The sequence below is a fragment of the Doryrhamphus excisus genome, linkage group LG12 (assembly GCF_037039965.1).
Source record: "Doryrhamphus excisus strain RoL-2023G ecotype Guam linkage group LG12, RoL_Dexc_Guam_v1.1, whole genome shotgun sequence".
NCBI lineage: Eukaryota > Metazoa > Chordata > Actinopteri > Syngnathiformes > Syngnathidae > Doryrhamphus > Doryrhamphus excisus.
The window spans coordinates 5,713,490-5,734,868 of record NC_136368.1 but is presented as its reverse complement, the minus strand read 5'-3'; the positions used below and the strand labels follow the sequence as shown (position 1 = coordinate 5,734,868).

The window sequence follows — 21,379 nt, the reverse complement described above, 5'->3', positions numbered from 1 at the left end:
ATATTGGTCCCATAATAACTTTTTTCGTTCGTTTAAAATTTATAATTCTTTTTCCATTTAAAAAGATTCGTAAAATTACTTTAGAATTAGCATGAGGCGACCGGAAGAAGCGTCCTGTCCCTTTAAATTGGAGCTGGCCGCATGTGGCTGGTTGCTTAGCAACTCTACAAACGCCGCTTTCACTTCCGGAAGTGCGTGGCTCTCAGGGAAATGGCGTACAGAGAAATGCATGTATCTTTTACAGTGATAGATACAACATACTCTCTTTGCATTTTGTGGTGTTCTCTTCTAATTGCGTACGCAGGCTTCGAAACAGCAAATAGTCAGAATGTGTTTGGTGCAAGTCAGACGGCGACTGTACCTATCGCCGCCGCTAGGGACCTAAGGTGAGTAAAAGTGTACAGTTAAGCTAGCTTCTCCGGTTGCTCTCATGAAACAAGTTGCAGCGATTCATTTCAAACCATGTTTAAGATTTACTTTGCGTAACTATTGTAGAACAATACTCTCAAAGTTGATGTTTCAAGGCAAACAGATCGCCTGTTATTTCAAACTGCATCCCACTGATGTTACGGCACGCAGAATTGCATTCAAAAAGTGACATGTTTATGCTTTAGGTCATTTGTTAAGACACCCAACCTTTATAGTTATGTTTTAAATGCATTGACTAAACACTATACTATATTAATAATATTCGGCGTCATGGACAAGAAGCTAGGAGCCTTTTTTGTACTCGCAAGTGGCTTTGAGTTAATGTGTTGCCAGATGCTACATTTTAGCGTGTACTGGGCAGGGTACCTGCAAACACTGCTCCATGGCACAGCAGTTGAAAATAAAAGGGGAAAAAACAAACCAAAAAACATTGGTCATTTTTTGTACAGCTAAATTTGATCCTAAACCATAAAAGTCAATTGTGAAGTGTCCACAAGTCAAAATATATTATTCCACTAAGTATTAAAAATCAGTGATAATGTAGTTGAGTTGATATGAATACACTTGTTATTGTATACATTTATATACATGACTTATGAACATGTTCTGCCACTGAATATGAAGACAATACACTTTTGTGTTGTGTTTTGCATTCAAGATACCTCCTGTACGATGTCAACCCCCCAGAGGGTTTCAACCTGCGAAGAGATGTTTATATCCGTATAGCATCCCTTGTGAAATCTCTGAGGAAAAACGGTGACGACTGGGTCCTCGTACTTCCCCCATGGGGTCGCCTATATCACTGGCAAAGCCCCAACATCCACCAAATCCGCATCCCTTGGAGCGAGTTTTTTAGTCTTACCAGCTTACAGGCCAATGTTCCTGTGATAGAGTATGACGAATTCATTGCAGGTAAGCCATCTGAATGTACTGTATGTAATTTGTATTACCTGCTTCACATTTTTTTGTTTCATTTGTGTATTCATTGTAGAGAATGGAGGTCCATTCGTCGATCAAGTTGTGGTCCTGCAAAATTACGCAGAGGGTTGGACTGATGGAAAATGGGAGGAGAAAGTCGACCAGCGGCCGTGCATTGACAAGCTGATGTACAACAAAGATAAACAGGGCTACTACAGGTAATGCATGGCACTCACCTGTTAAATATTGTTTGCTTCCTGTTATTTGCCATGTTTGGCGTCATTGTGGAATAACCGATGAGTGTTACCTCAATATTGTAGCTTTTCTCATATTATGTTTTCATCTGCTTCCAAGGGGATGGTTTTGGGGCTTTGAGGAGACAAGAGCTCGAAACGTAACTTGTATGTCGGCGCAAGGTCATGCCTCCATTATGGTTCCAGTTCTGCAGAAGAACATTACTGCAACGTGAGTCCTTGCAGCAAGATTATACCCCACACACAATAGTGTTTGCTGTGTTCTATATGTATGATGCTATTTATTCTAGTACAGTAAAGTCTCGTTATATCGATATCGGTTATATCAAAGTACTGCTTATTACGATACTATTTTCATTTCCCGGCAAATTTCTAGTCTTTTATGATATAATTAGTTCCGTTAGTACGATATCCGGTTATTATGATAATCCGGTTACTACGATGCCCTTTTCATCTCCCGCCAGCCAATTTGGTCTGCTTATATCGATACAAAAGCAGCTTAAATCAATCTTTGCTTAAGGATTTCAACGGCGAACGGCTGCTTCCAGTCAACTTTATTTTTCACATTTCCACCACCAGAGCGCAGCACACACACCGATTCCCGCACTTCCTGGTTCACAGGTCATGCTCAACCCGCCCCACATAGCTGGCCAAACACATGCCTGCAACAGAAGAACCAACTGACATAGCATACACACCTATTCCAACGAAGACACAAGCGTACAAATACATGTATTTAATTGTGTTGTATTCAGATATCTTTTTATCGCTTGCAATAATCACTGTTTTTCATATGTACATGCTGGCGTTCGTGGTTTCTCTCCACGAACACAGTTGGTTCTTCTGTTGCAGGCATGTGTTTGGCCAGCTATGTGTATTTATATCAGAAAGACTAGAAATTTGCCGGGAAATGAAAATAGTATCGTAATAAGTAGTAATTCGTTATAACCGATATCGATATAACGAGACTTTACTGTATATAATATTTCATATCAGGCTGTCAACCATTACTAATCTCACAGTGTAACAGATGACGGTACAGTCCTAAAACTTGTTTTGGCTCACCCCCAGCTCAGTAATGCTTGACCGAGCAGAGACTCTCCTCCATGATCACTATGCTGGGAAGGATTACTGGGATGTAAGTCAAACAATGGTTTCATGTCACACCTGTGTGACTAATGCTGCATGCTGGCATGTTTGTCCATGACTTGTAGAAACACAATACATTGTGCAAATTCTTTTTTTTTTTTATCTTCCACCTTTAACATAGACCCGCCGGAGTATGGTGTTTGCCAAGCACCTACGTGTCATTGGAGATGACTTCAGAGCAAAGTACCTCAACTCGACAGATGATGGCGACCATACTGTTTACAATGAAGACTGGACTCGCATGAAGGTGAGTCAGCATATCTAAGCAAATGAAGTAACACAGTTGATAGAAATGTTCCACTACGCATGAGCTTTACATCATAGACCAGTGAGGCTGCCAATCCATTATCAATATCTTGTTCCGATACCAATATAATTCACGTATTGGAAATTTCCGATACCACCTTCATGGCTGTCTGATCCATGAGCAATGTATGTGATTTAATACTGTCAGAAAATATAGCTAGACGAATATCAGCAAGCTACTTTGTTAATATTAATGTAGTTAAAAGAATATTAGCAAAAATATTATATTATAATATATATATGTATTATATTATATTAATATAGTTAAAGAATATTAGCAAAGAATGTCAACAAAGTAGCCAAAACGGTATCTGGGAATGTAGCCAAAAACATCAGTGAACATGTACAAAAGTGTATCAGTGAACATAGCAAAAAGAATATCTTCAAAAGTAGCAACAATAATATCAATAAATACGTAGCCAAATGAGTAATCAGTAATCAGTAAAAAGGAGCATAAACCAATCGGCGAACATAGTGAAAATATCAACAAACTTAGACAAAATAGTACTAGTGAACATATTGAAAAGAATATCAGCAAAATCAGCAAACTTAGCTCAAAGAATATCAGTAGACCTAACCAACAAAGTATCAGCAAAAGTATAAAAAACGTAGTGAAAATATCAACAAACTTAGACAACAGAGTATCAACAAACTTCGACAAAATAGTATCAGCAAACATATTGAAAAGAATATCAGCAAATGTAGCCACAAGAGTAACAACAAACCTAGCTAAAAGAGTATCAGTAGACCTAACCAATAAAGTATCAGCTAAAGTATAAAAAATCTGCGAACATAGTGAAAATATCAGCAAACGTACCCAAAAGAGTATCAGCAAACATAGACAAAATAGTATCAGCGAACATATTCAAAAGAATATCAGTAAATGTAGCCACAAGAGCAACAACAAAGATGGCTAAAAGAGTATCAGCAAACCTAGCTAAAAGAATATCAGTGGACCTAACCAATAAAGTATCAGCAAAAGTATTTAAAAAATCTGCAAACATAGTGAAAATATCAGCAAACGTACCCAAAACAGTATCAGCGAACATATTGAAAAGAAAATCAGCAAATGTAGCCACAAGAGTAACAAAAAAGATGGCGGAAAAAAGAATATTAGCAAACCTAGCTCCAAGAGTACCAGCAAAACTAGCTAAAAGAATATCAGTAGACGTAACCAATAAAGTATCAGCAAAACTATAAAAAAAAATCTGCGAACATAGTGAAAATATCAGCAAACGTACCCAAAAGAGTATCAGCAAACATAGACAAAATAGTATCAGCGAACATATTCAAAAGAATATCAGTCAAAGATGGCTAAAAGAGTATCAGCAAACCTAGCTAAAAGAGTATCAGTAGACCTAACCAATAAAGTATCAGGGAAAGTATCTGTCTCCACAAATGCACTGCAGCTGTCCTCCTCACAAACGCCTCACACACACACACACACACACACACACACACACACACACACACACCATGCCATTTAAAAAATAAGCCTTAGGGTATTGTTGTTCATTGTGATTCTACCATTTCCCTGACAGGCCAAGCTGGGCAGCGCCACAGGCGGCCCCTATCTGGGAGTCCACTTGCGGCGAAAAGATTTCATCTGGGGTCACAGAGAGGATGTACCCAGCCTGAAGGGGGCGGTCAAAAAAATCAAAAGCCTTATGAAGAAGCACAAATTGGACAAAGTGTTTGTGGCAACGGATGCAGATGAGGAAGGTTGGCGTGGTGACTGAAATGAAACCACAAGGGGGATTCTACATGCGGAAAGTAACCTTATCTGCTTGATCTATGCAATCCCAACAGAACTAAAAGAGCTCAAGAGGTTGTTACCTGAGATGGTGAGATTTGACCCGTCCAAGGAGGACCTGGAACTCTTTAAAGACGGAGGCGTGGCCATCATTGATCAGTGGATCTGTGCCCATGCAAGGTAAATGTGTGGTCAGTGGAAACGTATGATGGATGTGTATATACTATATCAATTAGTTTGGCACAACACACATTGTGCTGACAGGAAGTAAGCCATTATGTTGGCAGTTCATTTACAATGGAATGTCCATTGTATATTATATGTATTTGGTTTTTCAGTGAAAAAAAATTATTGCAGGCAACTAAAGTATTTTTTTTTTATCATCAATTTAGTTCAAATGAATCAGAAGTTATTCAAATTTATAGTGAACTAAACCTACTGAATGACTCGACTCCAGGATTTTAATGTACTTCGTTATGAGTCGCTCCTTTTGTTGTTTTGGGTGCTATCCACCCCCCCAACAGTGGCCTACCTACACGCTTGACCCTGATGTTCTTTCACAACTCTTTCTTCTTCCCCATCATGGTGGGGAGGGGTGGTTTGAATGGAATTGACTGTTTCTGAAACTGATTGTAACAATTTCCTATGCTCACTATACAAAGTCCGCACACAGTCTAGGAATGATATATTGCATACTGCTTTATAACTTGTATGATTTTACCGAGTTAAGCTAGTGAAACCTGAAAAACCAGTTAATCACATGCAATTCACAAAATGGCAGCCTGGTCACTGTTTTCACCGTTTCAATTGCTTCATCCAGATTCTTCATGGGAACGTCAGTGTCCACGTTCTCCTTCCGTATCCACGAAGAGCGAGAAATCCTTGGTTTTAATCCCAAAACCACTTACAATCGCTTCTGCGGGGACACGGAGAAGGAGTGTGAACAGCCGACACACTGGAAAATAGTTTACTGATGTCACCAATTCCTGCCACAAGTACACGCAAGTGCCAAAAAAAACCAAAAAACAGTGTTACTCTCAATGTACAGTATTACAACTGTTACTAGTTAAGAGGCGTTTAAGGACTTCAGGTGCAATCAGGTGCCAAACTAGTAGTATTTTTATTTTCATCACTTCAATTGGAATTGTGTTTCATGCTTCGTGCTGATCCAGTTTTGGAATTTTACATTATTATTATTTATTCTTCATATCCTCCATAACTGAAAAAAAAATTATGTAAGTACACTATATATCATGTTCTATGACTTTAATTTTCTTGTAATGAATTTTTTTGTTTTTCAGCATGTGGAGTCTGACTTTTTGGATATTTTGGTGGCAATTGTGATCAGTGGCTTAAAACGGGGTTACCATGTGTATAAAAATGTTCTTGAAACAGTGTTATCCTGGAAAATGTAACCCCCCCCTCCCCCTTTCAAAGTTGTGAATGAAAGTCTGTTGTCACCTTCCGTTCTGGTGGGCAATATTACGGCACTACGCCCCTTGAGGCCACCCAATCAAATTAGCATTTCTGCAACCCCAGTACAGTATACTTCTAATGGACTTTGTTGCTAATTTTTCGGACTAGAGTAGCGTTTTTAAGCGGCTTTTGGCACATTTTAAAAATACAATTCAACAAGAAAAGTGGAGGAAAAAAAAGCAGCAATTTTATGAAACATAACAATAAAAGTGTAGAAAAATGTGGACTTTTTTTTAAGCATAAAGTTGAAATATTAACTTTTTAAGTTGCAATATTAGAAAAAAGTTGCAATTTTTAGAAAATTAAATTTGAGGAAAAAAATTTTAATATGTTAAAAACGTCCTTACAGGAATAACGTCACAATGGTACGAAAACAATTATGTGAAAGAAACAGCCAAAATGATAACAATAAAAGTGTAGAAAAATTTGGACTTTTTTAAAGCATAAAGTTGAAATATTAACTTTTTAAGTTGCAATATTAGAAAAAAGTAGCAATTTTTAGAAAATTAAATTTGAGAAAAAAATGTTAATCTGTCAAAAACAGTACAGGAATAACGTCTCAATGGTACGAAAACAATTACGTGAAAGAAACAGCCAAAATGATAACAATAAAAGCGTAGAAAAATTTTGACTTTTTTTAAGCATAAAGTTCAAATATTAACTTTTTAAGTTGAAATATTAGAAAAAAGTTGCAATTTTTAGAAAATTAAATTTGAGAAAAAAATGTTAATATGTTAAAAACATCATTACAGGAATAACGTCACAATGGTACGAAAACAATTATGTGAAAGAAACAGCCAAAATGATAACAATAAAAGCGTCAAAAAATGTGGACTTTTTTTAAGCATAAAGTTCAAATATTAACTTTTTAAGTTGAAATATTAGAAAAAAGTTGCAATTTTTAGAAAATTAAATTTGAGAAAAAAATGTTAATATGTTAAAAACATCATTACAGGAATAACGTCACAATGGTACAAAAACAATTATGTGAAAGAAACAGCCAAAATGATAACAATAAAAGCGTCAAAAAATGTGGACTTTTTTTAAGCATAAAGTTCAAATATTAACTTTTTAAGTTGAAATATTAGAAAAAAGTTGCAATTTTTAGAAAATTAAATTTGAGAAAAAAATGTTAATATGTTAAAAACATCATTACAGGAATAACGTCACAATGGTACGAAAACAATTATGTGAAAGAAACAGCCAAAGTGATAACAATAAAAGTGTAGAAAAATTTTGACTTTTTTTAAGCATAAAGTTCAAATATTAACTTTTTAAGTTGAAATATTAGAAAAAAGTTGCAATTTTTTAGAAAATTTAATTTGAGAAAAAAAATGTTAAAATGTTAAAAACATCATTTCAGGAATAACATCACAATGTTATGAAAACAATTCCGAGAAAGAAACAGCCAAAATGAAAATCCTACAGTGGAGAAAAGGTTTATTATAATAACGATTTTTTTTTGGGGTTGACAAAAATTGGCCTCATATCCTTTGATTTTTACACCCCTGTCCTGCGAGACAAAACTCGCAACTGTGTCTCTAATATTGATCCGTATGACGTTATAATGCTGAAAGAAGTGGAAAGCCAGTAATACTAATATTACATAACATTCCCCCATATCATTATTACCATACAGTGTGTGTAGTCCTTGGGAAGAAAAGCTATTTTTTTGCCAACTGCGATACTTATCTTCCCCATTACCCACAAATTTAGATTAAAAATGTACATCTTATTTAATTGACTGTGTTCTTTTCTTGACTTTCTGTTGTGTGTGTGTGTGTGTGTGTGTGTGTGTGTGTATCACGCCCCAGTATGTACACAAGAGAACACATTGGATTGTTTAGTACTTCTCTCCTTTGATTCCACCCCCCCATGACACATCATTTTTTTTTTCTCAGACTTTTCCCTTGCGGAACCTGCATTCCCAACAACACTATCGGGACTACTTGTGTGTATACCCGTCATCTTTCAGGCTTTGACATGGTCACAGGAGGATCGAACCAGCAACCAGTCAGGTTGGGATAGAGACTATACTAGACATGGAGTAGTAATATGAAATACTGTGTCCAAAGTGCTAGTAATCAGCATGGCGATGGAATTCAATATAAGTTCAATATTCAACACTTCATACTTTTCCACTTGAGAATTCCCTGCAGGTGCCCCCAATTCGATCCCCTGACAAAGATGCTACAATGTTTTGAATGTGAATGCACATGTGAAAAAAAAAAAAAAGTTGAGTCCTGCGCACTCCCCATTGCACTTGTCATGTGAATGTGCAGGTGACACCCACGCCCACACCCACACCTGCACACTAACAGTCACGGCAGACCACAGGAGACGCACGCTCCAAACGCTCAACTAAGCGGATTCACTTGTTTGTTTTTTCCCGTCTAGAGGAACGTTTGTACATCTTGTGTTCTGATTTTACGAATAAAGAGGACACCGAGTGCCGAGTGGGAAAGTGTCGCCATGTTCTTACGGTGACAAAATATCCACATCGGAGTTCAAACAGGTGAGTGTCACTATTGATCAACTCGGCACCAGTTATTGCTCATAATATTATCATGGAACATGTTTCTTTGTCTTTCACTATATATTTGTAATATTTGTATTTATTTTATAATAACACCAAAATGTTTGTTCTAGTTGTAGTAATCATAATTATTTAGTACTGTTTTAATACTACATGTTACAGGCGCATCTCAATGAATTTGAATATCTTTGAAAATTATTTTTTTTTATTTTGACATATCAAGATATTGCTGCAAATTTTTAAGGTACTTTACTTTTACTCGCAAATTCCAAATAAAATACTTAACAATATTAGTATTAATAGAATAATATAAAATATATTTAAAAATATAAAAAAATAAAAATATAAAAAATTATAAAACATATAAAAAAATAAAACTATAAAAAATATAAAAAAAATAAAAATATAAAAAAACTATAAAAAATATAAAAAAAATTATTTAAAATTTTTCATTTTTAGCCAACCCACTACTTATACTTTTACTTTAGTACTTTTTTACTTCGGCTTCCAACAGTCCAAATTAGGTTTTTCCAGAGCAGTACATACTTAAAAACTTAGTCAAAAAAAAATCTATATTTTTGATGCAGTTTGATAGAAAAAATTGAAAAATATAAAATAGATGAGAGCCAGCCCTGGTGTTGTGGTTAGCGTTCCGGAAGCCTCGGGTTCGACTCTCCACTAGTAACCACCATCGGTATTCATCAGGAAGGGCATCCGGCATAAAAAGGGCTCAATCCAAAAACCATTATGTGTATCAAAAAGATCCGTAATCAGGGAAAAAGCCGAAAGAAACAAACAAAAACTCAAGACCCAAGAAAGAATTGTAGATTTACACAACGTCCGTTCATTGCAGCCTCATCCAGTGATGGCCTTCTTCCCGCAACTGAAGCTTCTTCTTTGGAAGAATGGGCTGAATAACATCAGGAAGCCGGTGAGGATCACTACAAAATGTTCATTTTGCGGACACCTTTTCATTTCCATGACGACGATCATGTGTTTCAATCTATGTGTCACTTTAATGTACTTATGTATTCACATTCAAAGGGAAGTTAAAAGCAGAAGAATGTCTGAAATGGTGTGTTTTAGGTCTGGTCGCTGACGCTGATCATTTGGCCTGTGGTCATCTTTATCATCATCGCTGTCACCCGTAGCCACTTCCCCCCACTGCTCAGAGACACATGTAAGTGGAAAAAAAAAGACCGTATTTTCATGAAGTACCCCCGTCTGTAATATAGAATATTTGAAATTTTTGTCCATGTGATACATGAGCCTGAATGCTCCCCTGATTTTATTGCATTCCGATGCCCTGCCATTGAATGGAAACTTGGAAGTTAATCAGGATAGAATAATTAATCACGTTAACATGATTACCCCGGTCATAATTAACACTCCTGATGAAAATTTTCAGACCGGTTGAATAATTGCAAGAGCCTACATTGTGCACTTTTGGATTTTACAGAGGTTCCAAGAAGAGTTTCAAAATGTCAAATTGCCAAAATGTATTAAAGTGAAATATGTTCACCAGTTATCAAACGTTTAAGCCTTTAAAACTGGGGTCTCAAACTCAATTTACTTGGGGGCCACTGGAGCTAGGGTCTGGGCGAAACTGGGCCGCAACAGGTTTTCCAAAAAAAAAACAATAAATAAATAAATGTAAAAAAACTTTTTTACAAGAAAAGCTCTGATAAAACATTCCACGGTTCTCAAATATCTTAATTTTTATTTTTCTGCACAAAATAAGATGAAAAATAAATAAACAAATCAAGAATAAAGAAAATCAATCAATCAGTAATAAATAAATAAATATAATAATAACAATAAAACGGCAAATAATAAAAAAAAACACATATAGTTGGTGGGTAGACAAATTATTTTTTTCAGATTAAAATGAACAAAGCATTATTAGAGCCCTGTAGACATGACAAAACACGACTATAGTCACATTTATACTCTTTTTATTTACAGCATATTGCGCAACTGCAGGGTCTTGAGACACATGCTAACTCGCAAACTAGAGAGCTAGCAACCTAAACGGTAGCCTTCAAGTTATTTCCTTTAAACTTAAATAGCCAAAAACTTACCACTTCCACACGGATAGGGAGGATAACTATTAACAGTTATTTAACCTTTAACATGAACATTAATCAAACGTAATAATTTTTTCTGGGTACATGATACCATACAGCATCCGTATCAAACTTGCGCGGGCCGCACTAACATTAAACTTTCATATCAAGGCGAGGGCCTCAAACTAGTGTCCTGCGGGCCACATTTGGCCCACGGGCCGCGTGTTTGAGACCCCTGGTTTAAAAGCAAAAATCTTCAATATAATTTTCTGCATAAGCACAGCAAAGTCAGACAGTCATTTTAAACTTCTTAAAAGATCCTAAAGGGTTATGCAACCATAAACTCAACTGGTAGACAAAAAAAAAATACCACTGACCCTGAGCCGGATGATCCGATTGGCTGTCTATCAAGATACGGGACCATCCACCAAATCCAACTGAACATTTGCGGAGGAACGTTTACAAAAATGGACATCAATTCCATGTGTGTTTCCTCTGGATACATTGGCATCAAGCATACTCAAACCCCCAAAAAAGTCACAGTTGATGTACTACACTGCTGATGTGGATGTCATACGACGTCATATAGTGCATAATGTAAATTCCCGCAATGTTTCAACTGGTTTTAACATTGTGATCAGGAGTGTATATAAGCATCAATGGGCAAATGAGGTTGTAGTGCTAGCCTTTCCCATTGAAGGGCTACTGATGTTTTTATGTATATATATTTTGTTTTGTATTATTAATTACCAGTACTGTAGTACTGCAAATCCCCCATAAATATACTGTATTTTCTGGACTATAAGTTGCTCTGGAGTATAAGTCACACAAGATCAAAAATGCATAATTCGGTAGAAAAAAACATACATAAGTCGCACTGGAGTATAAGTTGCATTTTTTGCATGTAATTTATTTTACAAACGACTTGACCAAAACAGACATTACAATAACAATAAAAGTTGAATAGGTGTAAGATATGCTAACACAATGTTATTCAGCTACACAAAAAATATGTAAAAAAAAAAAAAACAGTTTTTTCATTTATAAGTCGCTCTGGAGTATAAGTCACAGGAACAGCCAACCTATGAAAAAAAAAGTGTGATTTATAATCCGGAAAATATGGTATTCAACAAATCAATGTCGTGTATACTGACACGATAAGCACAAAAAATACATATATTTTGTATTAATTTTTTTTTTTAGTATTAAGTTATTTAAACTGAGATGAACAAATACGGCTCACAAGAGAATACTGTACATAAAGTTCAACTTTTTGAGTCTGTTAATGGCTTTACAATTACGAGCATTCCAATGTCTCAGTGAGCATAAATAAAAGTTGAGTTTGACAAACATGAATAATCCCTAACATGAAAAGAAAAAGGGACCTTTGGACCTTCTCCTTCATTCATCAAGCCAACTAAAAGTCAACAAAGGTTAGAAAAGTTTCTCTTCTTCGACCACAGTTCATTTGAACATTGGTTCAGGAAAGGACACTGGCTCTGTCAATTCACATCTGTTGATGTATCGACTGGCTCCACATTGGATCAATACGATTTGTCATTGGCCTGAAGCTATGCAGTACGAGCGCTCTGACCCTGTAACTAGCACACTTCCCACAACGCCGTATTGAAAGTCTTTTTCTTTGACTGAAAGGACACAGAGATTCATATGTAATTTAATATTCAGGATCTATTCAATCTGAAAAACAAGTGGCCTTTTATGACCGCTGTCCAATTGTTTGAACGTTAGAAAAAACATAAAACCACCTTTACATTCAGTCACCAGGTAATACAGTAAAGCTTTATGAAGTGACACCCTTTTTCAAGGGTGTCCAAGGTGCAGCACGCGGGCCATTTGTGGCACATGGCTGTTTTTTGATGGTCCCTTAGCACATTCTAAAAATATAATTTGAGCATAAAAGAAAAATAACTAATTTAGTGGCAACCAGTCAAGGGTCTGCTGGGATAGGCTCCAGCATGCCAGCGCAAAGTTCATTCATTCTTTTATTTTCTACCGCTTATCCTCACGAGGGCTGCGGGGGGTGCTGGAGCCTATCCCAGCCGAAAGGCATGGTACACCCTGGACTGGTGGCCAGCCAATCACAGGGCACATATAGACAAACAACCATTCACACTCACATTCATACCTATGGACAATTTGGAGTCATCAATTAACCTAGCATGTTTTTGGAATGTGGGTGGAAACTGGAGTACCCGGAGAAAACCCACGCATGCACGGGGAGAACATGCAAACTCCACAAAGAGATGGCCGAGGGTGGAATTGAACTCGGATCTTCTCGCTGGGAGGACAGAAAACTAACCACTTGTCCACCATGCAGCCGCTCCGCAAAGTTGGAATATCAAATAAATTTTAATATTATGAGAGTAATTAGGTTGACAAAATTTACAAGAAGAAAATTAAAACAGATGAAAAAAATACATGGAATAAATAAATGTCATAAATTGAAAAAATCTGAATATAAAGTCAAAATGTTAAGATAATATTAAGAGATTTTTTTTTACAATAATAAATGCATAATATTATGAGGAAAAATTATATCATTTCAGTAATGGAAATATATTTTTTTTAATATTTACAGTATATATAATTTTTTAATATAATATAAGAAACAATGGGAATAAATGTACTTAAATGTTTCATACATTTATAACGATTATTTCGGATAAAGTTGAACTATTTGGAAAATTAAAAACAAAAACCACTCCGGTTTCTTCCCACATTCCAAAAACATGCTCGGTTAATTAGTGACTCCAAATTGTCCATAGGTATGAATGTGAGTGTGAATGGTTGTTTGTCTATATGTGCCCTGTGATTGGCTGGCCAGGGTGTACACTGCCTCTCGCCCGAAGACGGCTGGGATAGGCTCCAGCACCCCCGTGACCCTAGTGAGGATAAGCGGTAGAAAATGAATGAATGAATAAAAACAAAAAAGCACCAAAATGTGGGAAAAAATGAAACACTGAAGTTGATACAAATAATGATTTCTCATCCAGATCACATGCTGTATATGAGATGCAGGTTTTCCATTAAATATAAATATAATTTCTTAGCATATTTACAGTAAATTTGTTGCAAGGAAGTACCTAATCAACCTTAGTCTGAATGGAACTCAAGCCATCAAATAACTTTTGCTCTATATTCTGATTTATTCGGACACACCTAAAAACAAATGTGTCCTGACTTCCAGGCTATGTGGAACCTCGAAACCTGCCCAGCACCGGCTTCTTCCCGTTCTTGCAGACCCTCATGTGCAACACGGACAGCAATTGTCACAACGCGTCCCGTCTGGTGAATCCGTCGACGTTGACAAAAAGATCCACAACGGATGCCAGGTACCGCATTACGGAAATGTATTCAATAATATTTCAAGTGGAAGCATACAGTGAATGTCTATGTTTGAATGCTGAGTTCACTGTCACGTTGTTCAGCGGTGTGGTGGTTTAATGGGTTTTCCAACACTTAATGTTCCAACGTGTCAACTCTTTGAAAATCAGAGTATACAAAAGTCAAATGTGATTTCCCCCAACCAATCAAAGCCAATGAATCATAATTAATACCTTAATATAACTCAGTGAAACTAAACCAAATGGGGAAAAATGTGTATTACAGACATTTCCCTGTTCTTTTTCCCTGTATTTTATTATATTTTCTATTCACATTTAACACACCATCTTCATATCATTTCCTCATAGTCAGTGTCCACTGGATAAACCAGTGTATTGTACATTCAACACACTGCTGTTGTTGGTAATCTCCTGTCATTAACACTTTAATGCATTCTTTTGTCAATAGAAAAGGCAGTTCGTGCATGTAGTTGTTCCACCTGTGATGCAGCTATTTCCCCATAGTTCTTCCCTGTTGACAGTTGAAACATGTTATGCTTTATGGAGATCTGTGAACTTTACTTTAGTTTCGTCAAGTGAGGAGAGTACCGATTAATATAACAATGTACCGTATTTTCTGGACTCGAAGTCACACTTTTTTCCATAGTTTGCCTGGTCTTTACTAATATAAGTATATCAGTAAGTACTGCTGCCTGCTCCTGCCATTCCGTATTAGGGAATGAGATCAGGAACTCGGTGAACTTGCTTGTTTTGACTCGCTGGCTTTTAGTCTTAATTTACCGTTTTCAGCTTCCGCGTTAAATACTATTGAGTAGCTGACTAACTGCTAAAGTGTCACATTAACATACCGGACACCTTCAGCTTGTGTGCTATTGTGTGGGTAATTGAACTTTATCACATACAGTTTTAAATAAATGCAATTTATAGTGGGGGTGCTGGAGCCTATCCCAGCTGTCTTGGGGCGGCACGGCGGTCTAGTGGTTAGCGCGCAGACCTCACAGCTAGGAGACCAGGGTTCAATTCCCACCCTCGGCCATCTCTCTCCCCGTGCATGCGTGGGTTTTCTCCGGGTACTCCGGTTTCCTCCCACATTCCAAGGTTAATTGGTGACTCCAAATTGTCCATAGGTATGAATGTGAGTGTGAATGGTTGTTTGTCTATATGTGCCCTGTGATTGGCTGGCGACCAGTCCAGGGTGTACCTCTCGCCCGAAGACAGCTGGGATAGGCTCCAGCACCCCCGCGACCCTCGTGAGGAAAAAGCGGTAGAAAATGAATGAATGAATGAACGTGTAACTTTTATATGTTTTTTTTCTTCTCCTCCTGACACATTTTTTGACTAATGCGACTTATAGTTGATAGAATATAGTGACTGTATATTTACAGTACATTAATTAATTAATGTATTACCTATTTTATATAATACATAATAATTTTAAACAATAATCTTGTGCTATGATCTATGTTAGTTTTGGAAAAATTGAAATGCATATTTAGTTAAAGGCTCTATTTGTGCTCCATAACTTATGTAATGTGAATTATTACTGTTGGCTAAGTATGTTAGTGCGTGTATGAATACATAAATGAGGAATTAACTTAAAGCGGGAGTTACATACCGACATTCGTGTTACCACTCACATTTTGGGGAAACGTGTTGGCCATGGCCAGCACATAGAGGAAGTATGGTAATCAAAGTTAATTGTGTTAGGTGTGCCTCAAGGTAAGGTCGTGGTATGTTTCACTCGCCGGGGGCATACAGTACGTGTGTCTGCATCGTAGGAGGTACTTGCTTCCTACGGCGGAATCCGAGTCTACAGCAGGAGGAAGTAATGCCCTGCCGTACTCTTTTGAGCTGGCTGCTTGCAAGGTTTTCCGCCGTGCACGCAGAAAATAATTTGCATCCCAGTTTTTTTCCCACGGCAAATTTTGTGCAGGATGAAACTCCACTTTAAATTTCTTTGTAGAAAGGCGCTTAATGAAAGTGAGAAAATTGACTTGTATTCACTTACTTACGTACATTATGACAGTGACATGCTGGCTCACTTCCTTTTTCCCCAATGATAAATTGTTCTGTGCTGTGAGGCCTGCGCGCTAACCACTCGGCCGCCTTTGCATTATTCTGCATTATTTTTGGTAGTGTTTTGTCTGTTGTTACTGTGTGATTTAGCACTTTAAGCCACCGTGAGTCATGTGCAATATTCATTCATTCATTCATTCTCTACCACTTTTCCTCACAAGAGTCACGGGGGTGCTGGAGCCTATCCCAGCTGTCTTTGGGCAAGAGGCGGGGTACACCCTGGACTGGTCACTAGCCAATCACAGGGCACATATAGACAAACAACCATTCACACTCACATTCATACCTATGAACAATTTGGAGTCGTCAATTAACCTAGCATGTTTTTGGAATGTGGGAGGAAACCGGAGTGGTTTTTGTTTTTAATTTTCCAAATAGTTCAACTTTATTTGAAATAATCGTTATAAATGTATGAAACATTTAAGTACATTTATTCCCATCATTTCTTATATTATGACTTAAATTTAAAAATATAAAAATGTATATATAAGGTAAATATAAAATGTATTTTTAATTTAATATTTCTGTTACTGAAATGATATCATTTTTCCTCATAATATTGTGCGTTTATTCTTGTAATATTTTTTCTCTTAATATTTTGACTTTATTTCCATAATTTTTCAATTGATTTATTCCATGTATTTTTTTCATCTGTTTGAATTTTCTTCTCGTAAATTTTGTCAACCTAATTACTCTCATAATATTAAAATGTAATGCAAACTCCACATAGAGATGGTCGAGAGTGGAATTGAACCCTTGTCTCCTAGCTGCGAGCTAACCACTTGTCCGCCGTGCAGCCCCATTTGGAATATTTTATTTTCAAAAATATAATATTTTTAAAATCTGCCCTTTAAAAATACCCTCTCAACAAATACGACACAACACAAATTATTGTGGTTTGTGGCAGAATTTTTTTTCCCCCGGCTGAACGGTATATGGGCACAAATGCTAACAAAAATAGTGACCGTTGCTCAATTCCTAATATTTTTTTTTTTAGCATTGTATGAAATACAAATATTTGCATGTGCCTCTCAGACATTGTAAAATATAAATCCATTCCTGGGAAACCATTTAATTTTATGCTTTATTTACTTACTCCAGGTCAACAGCCTCGTTAAGGAGTTCCTTATTGGCGAAGATGCTTGAAGGTGGTGACTTTTACAACTTCACCTTTTCAAACGACCCCAACAAGGACCCGGTCTTACTGACGGAGGCTTTGGATAAATTATGGGGTAAGTCTGGAATTTCAAGAAATGTCATAAATGCGTTGACTAATGTGTGGATTTTTGGCATACTGCTAAAATATTCAGAAAAAAAATCTGAATTGTTGTATTTTTTCTAAATGATACTATTTCACCATTGTGTTGTTTTATTCAAGCGATGACTTACCAACAAAACCAAAGGAATACTTCTGTCATCCACGCCAGGAATACTACTCTTACAAGCAATGAAGTGAGTAGTACTGGAACATACTGTAATAATAGACATGAACAAGGAAAAACCTGTCTGTTTCCTGGTTCTCTTTCTTTTATTGGCAACTGTTATTTACAGTAGATTATTAGACAAACCTCATGATGAAACTTTTGACTCTTGAGAAGAATTTGAATCACATAATGTATAAAAATTATTAACTGTGATTCTGGTGTCAACTTATTTTGACACTTAGATAGATATTTTGATTAATCTCCAAGAGAAATTGAAATGACTGCTGCCCAGTGTTGGTGGGTGCAGTTGCAGTCTAGTGTTAATGTACAAATTTATCGTTTATTCATTTGTGGGCACATGTTGGTAACTATGATGTCGTAATATTAAAAGTCATAAACAATGTTTTTTTATGATTAGATTCATTACTATGACAAATTATAATAGGCAAACATATGTGAACGAGGTGTTACTTTTGTATTGACAGTAATATTGGAATTATAGATAATTAAGGCTCATACATGATTGTGAAGTATTTTTTATGAGTACTAAATATTGTATTGTCCCTCCTAGGAGGCCTTGAACCAGACCATGGAATCAATGAAACTGCTGAAGCAAGGCATCTGCTCCATAATTATGGCTGTGATCAACAGAACATCAACCAGCCCTTACAGCAATGAGCTGGTCACATTTTGCACCTCCGATAATCCTGTGTGTGAGGACCTTCTCCTGTCAATCAACCAGGTAGATACTGTATGAGTGTGAGGGGTTGTATTTAGCGAATTATGTTGTATTTCAGCATGAAAGCAATTAAATAAACTGCAGACCCACCAGCAAATAGATCATAATATGAAAATTATGAAGCCCGATTTCCCAATCTTTAAGCCATTCATGACTACCCTGCCATTGAATGGTTCTCATTCTAGAATGACTGATAGATGTGTCTGTTTGTGTAAACAGAAGCCCAAGCCAAGTGTCACAAGTTAAGGTGTGACCGGCTTTTGTTACGAATCAAAAGCTTGCCTCATGACAGCCTGTCCACAACTGCCACGAGTAAAAAGGAATTTGCCGTGATGATTCCTTCCTAATTATACCAGCTTCAGGAACATCAGTCATTCAGCTTTCAGCGTGTATTCTCGCTGATAAATTGCGATAATAACACACATGTGACACGTTCCAGACAATTTTGGCACTTTTCCCAAACACAAACCTAAACCACAGTAATAGATGGAGGAAGTTATAAAAGTCATAAAGTTCACCAACAAAAACCTAGATGGCATTGCTGGAAAAGAAACCAGCTAAAAAAAAGCATATCAGACATCTGACAAAACACAACGCTGAAGCACCTAAACCAGGGGTCTCAAACACGCGGCCCGCGGGCCAAATGTGGCCCGCAGGACACTAGTTTGAGGCCCCCGCCTTGATATGAAAGTTTAATGTTAGTTATGGATGCTGTATGGTATCATGTACCCAGAAAAAATTATTACGTTTGATTAATGTTCATGTTAAAGGTTAAATAACTGTTAATAGTTATCCTCCCTATCTGTGTGGAAGTGGTAAGTTATTGGCTATTTAAGTTTAAAGGAAATAACTTGAAGGCTACCGTTTAGGTCGCTAGCTCTCTAGTTTGCTAGTTAGCATGTGTCTCAAGACCCTGCAGTTGCGCAATATGTTGTAAATAAAGAGTATAAATGTGACTATAGTCGTGTTTTGTCATGTCTACAGGGCTCTAATAATGCTTTGTTCATTTTAATCTGAAAAAAAATAATTTGTCTACCCACCAACTATATGTGGTTTCTTGTTATTTGCAGTTTTATTATTATTTTTATTTATTACTGATTGATTGATTTTCTTTATTCTTGATTGGTTTATTTATTTTTCATCTTATTTTGTGTAGAAAAATAAAAATTAAGATATTTGAGAACAGTGGAATGTTTTATCAGAGCTTTTCTTGTAGAAAATCGAAACCAAAGCAAAGTTTATTCATTTTTCTGTTTTTAATAAATGCATTTTTTTGTGTGTGTCGCCCAGACCCTAGCTCCAGTGGCCCCCAAGTAAATTGAGTTTGAGACCCCTGACCTAAACTATACCATGTCATACTAATCCCTGATTTCGGTTTTCCCCTAGTGTTACCAGAACACACCCTTTTCTCAAGACTTGTTATTTGACTCTCAAGTGAGTGTCCTCTGATTCCCAGATTCTAAAAGAGGAGCTGTTGACCAATCCGGACGAGCTGGCCAAGGTGGTTGGGACAGTGATATTGGTGTTTCAGGAGTTGCAGAACCAGAGCTCATTGTGGGAGACCCTTCTAGCTTTTCCTCAGCTCTTCTCTGGAGGGTCACTTGACGAGATGTTGGACATCACTGAGGTCTTTCTCACCAATGTACAAGAGTAAGATACTTGCAGTGGAAACATAACTTTTGTATTCAGAAATTCACATTTGTAGTGTACATACATGCCGGAGAGCCTCAGGACTGCGGAGACTGTTGATATTTAAAAAAAAGATTAAAGACACACCTTTTTTAATCAGGATTTTTACTCATATTTTTAAACTTTTCTTATGTTTTTATCTTTTTAGTCCTATTTTATGCTTTTAGTCTTTAGCTTTTAACTCCAGTATTTCCTCAGGGGGGTCCTCCACACTGGGGGCTGTGTCAGGTCTGCTAAAGGGGGTGCCATCCTTGGGTCCCTTCGACCCGGCCGGCTGGGGGTTCCTCCATTTAATGTGGGGGTCCGCCCGTCTGTCGGAGTCGGGGGGCCCGGGTGTTTGTACCCCGATGGCACGGCCTGCGGCTCCTCCCAGTGTGGACGGCCCCAAAGGTGGCATTTCCTTGATCCTCAGTGCCATGACATGTCTCCCTACTGTGTGTGATTGTGTGTGATTGTGTGTGTGTGTGTGTGTGTGTGTCTAATATGGAGGGTGGGAGGGAGGGGCTTTCTTAGTATTTGTTTTTCCTTTTAATTATGGTAATTGTTTTTAATTCTGTAAAGCACTTTGTGTTGCATGTCTTTGCAGGAAAAGTGCTATACAAATAAAGTTGATTTGATTTGATAAATGCCATGCTGTATTTTTTTAAATTATTTTATTTACGAATCCCATTATTTATATTTATTCGCAAAACTCAGTTATCGACCACTGTTTTAATAACACATTATTTTGTCATTACACATTTGATACAATGACAGTTTTAGATTTGGAATCTCAAATAATAAACATATGTGAATGATAGTAGCTTTTATGAAAATAAACTATATAACAATAAAGCTTGACTTTTTATTTTGCTTTTCTTAGGTCTATGAATGTCATCCGGACCAATTTCCCAGAAACAGCCAAGATGGTCTCTGCGGTGCATCCATTTCTAGCCGGAGCCATCAACATCATCCACTATGTTCAAAGGTGGCCTGGTAAAGGTAACTATGCAGCCTCACCTGTTTTTAAACTGTTTGTATCAACGTGACTTAACATGTGATGCAAGGAAAATTCCTTTCATGTATACTCAACTCAGGGCCATTGACGTGATCGCAACCAGACTGTTGGAGTTATCTTAGGAGATGTTTGCCGCTCATCCGGGCAGGTTTCATGACTTCATGTTCAAAGACCAGATAGACCAGATAGGAGCTGTGGTCAG

General features: G+C 37.0%; 2 protein-coding genes across 2 annotated transcripts in view; both read left to right on the top strand.

Moving 5' to 3' along the window:
• The first annotated feature begins 168 nt into the window (after positions 1–168).
• pofut2 (protein O-fucosyltransferase 2) lies at positions 169–8,020 on the top strand. The gene is made up of 9 exons (XM_058081683.2): positions 169–386; positions 1,088–1,341; positions 1,421–1,565; positions 1,702–1,812; positions 2,673–2,739; positions 2,872–2,997; positions 4,598–4,778; positions 4,866–4,989; positions 5,630–8,020. Exons 1-9 carry the CDS (start codon positions 211–213, stop codon positions 5,781–5,783), a joined length of 1,338 nt encoding a protein of 445 aa, XP_057937666.1. The 5' UTR covers positions 169–210; the 3' UTR covers positions 5,784–8,020.
• Positions 8,021–8,645: 625 nt separating this feature from the next.
• Positions 8,646–21,379, top strand: part of abca12 (ATP-binding cassette, sub-family A (ABC1), member 12) — an 80,274-nt gene continuing 67,540 nt past the window's right edge. The window contains exons 1-9 of the mRNA XM_058081679.2: positions 8,646–8,800; positions 9,675–9,752; positions 9,908–10,001; positions 14,096–14,240; positions 17,430–17,560; positions 17,707–17,780; positions 18,324–18,494; positions 19,948–20,141; positions 21,043–21,161. Of these exons, the coding sequence (XP_057937662.2) occupies positions 9,687–9,752; positions 9,908–10,001; positions 14,096–14,240; positions 17,430–17,560; positions 17,707–17,780; positions 18,324–18,494; positions 19,948–20,141; positions 21,043–21,161 (994 nt within the window). The 5' untranslated portion in view covers positions 8,646–8,800; positions 9,675–9,686. The remainder of the gene's footprint in view (positions 8,801–9,674; positions 9,753–9,907; positions 10,002–14,095; positions 14,241–17,429; positions 17,561–17,706; positions 17,781–18,323; positions 18,495–19,947; positions 20,142–21,042; positions 21,162–21,379) is intronic.

Bases quoted from the DNA above. Each gene is read 5' to 3' on its own strand.
- pofut2 (XM_058081683.2), top strand. From the start codon at position 211: ATGGCGTACAGAGAAATGCATGTATCTTTTACAGTGATAGATACAACA. The intron at 387-1,087 runs GTGAGTAAAAGT...TTTGCATTCAAG, and splicing joins GCCGCCGCTAGGGACCTAAG to ATACCTCCTGTACGATGTCA. The intron at 2,998-4,597 runs GTGAGTCAGCAT...TTTCCCTGACAG, and splicing joins AAGACTGGACTCGCATGAAG to GCCAAGCTGGGCAGCGCCAC.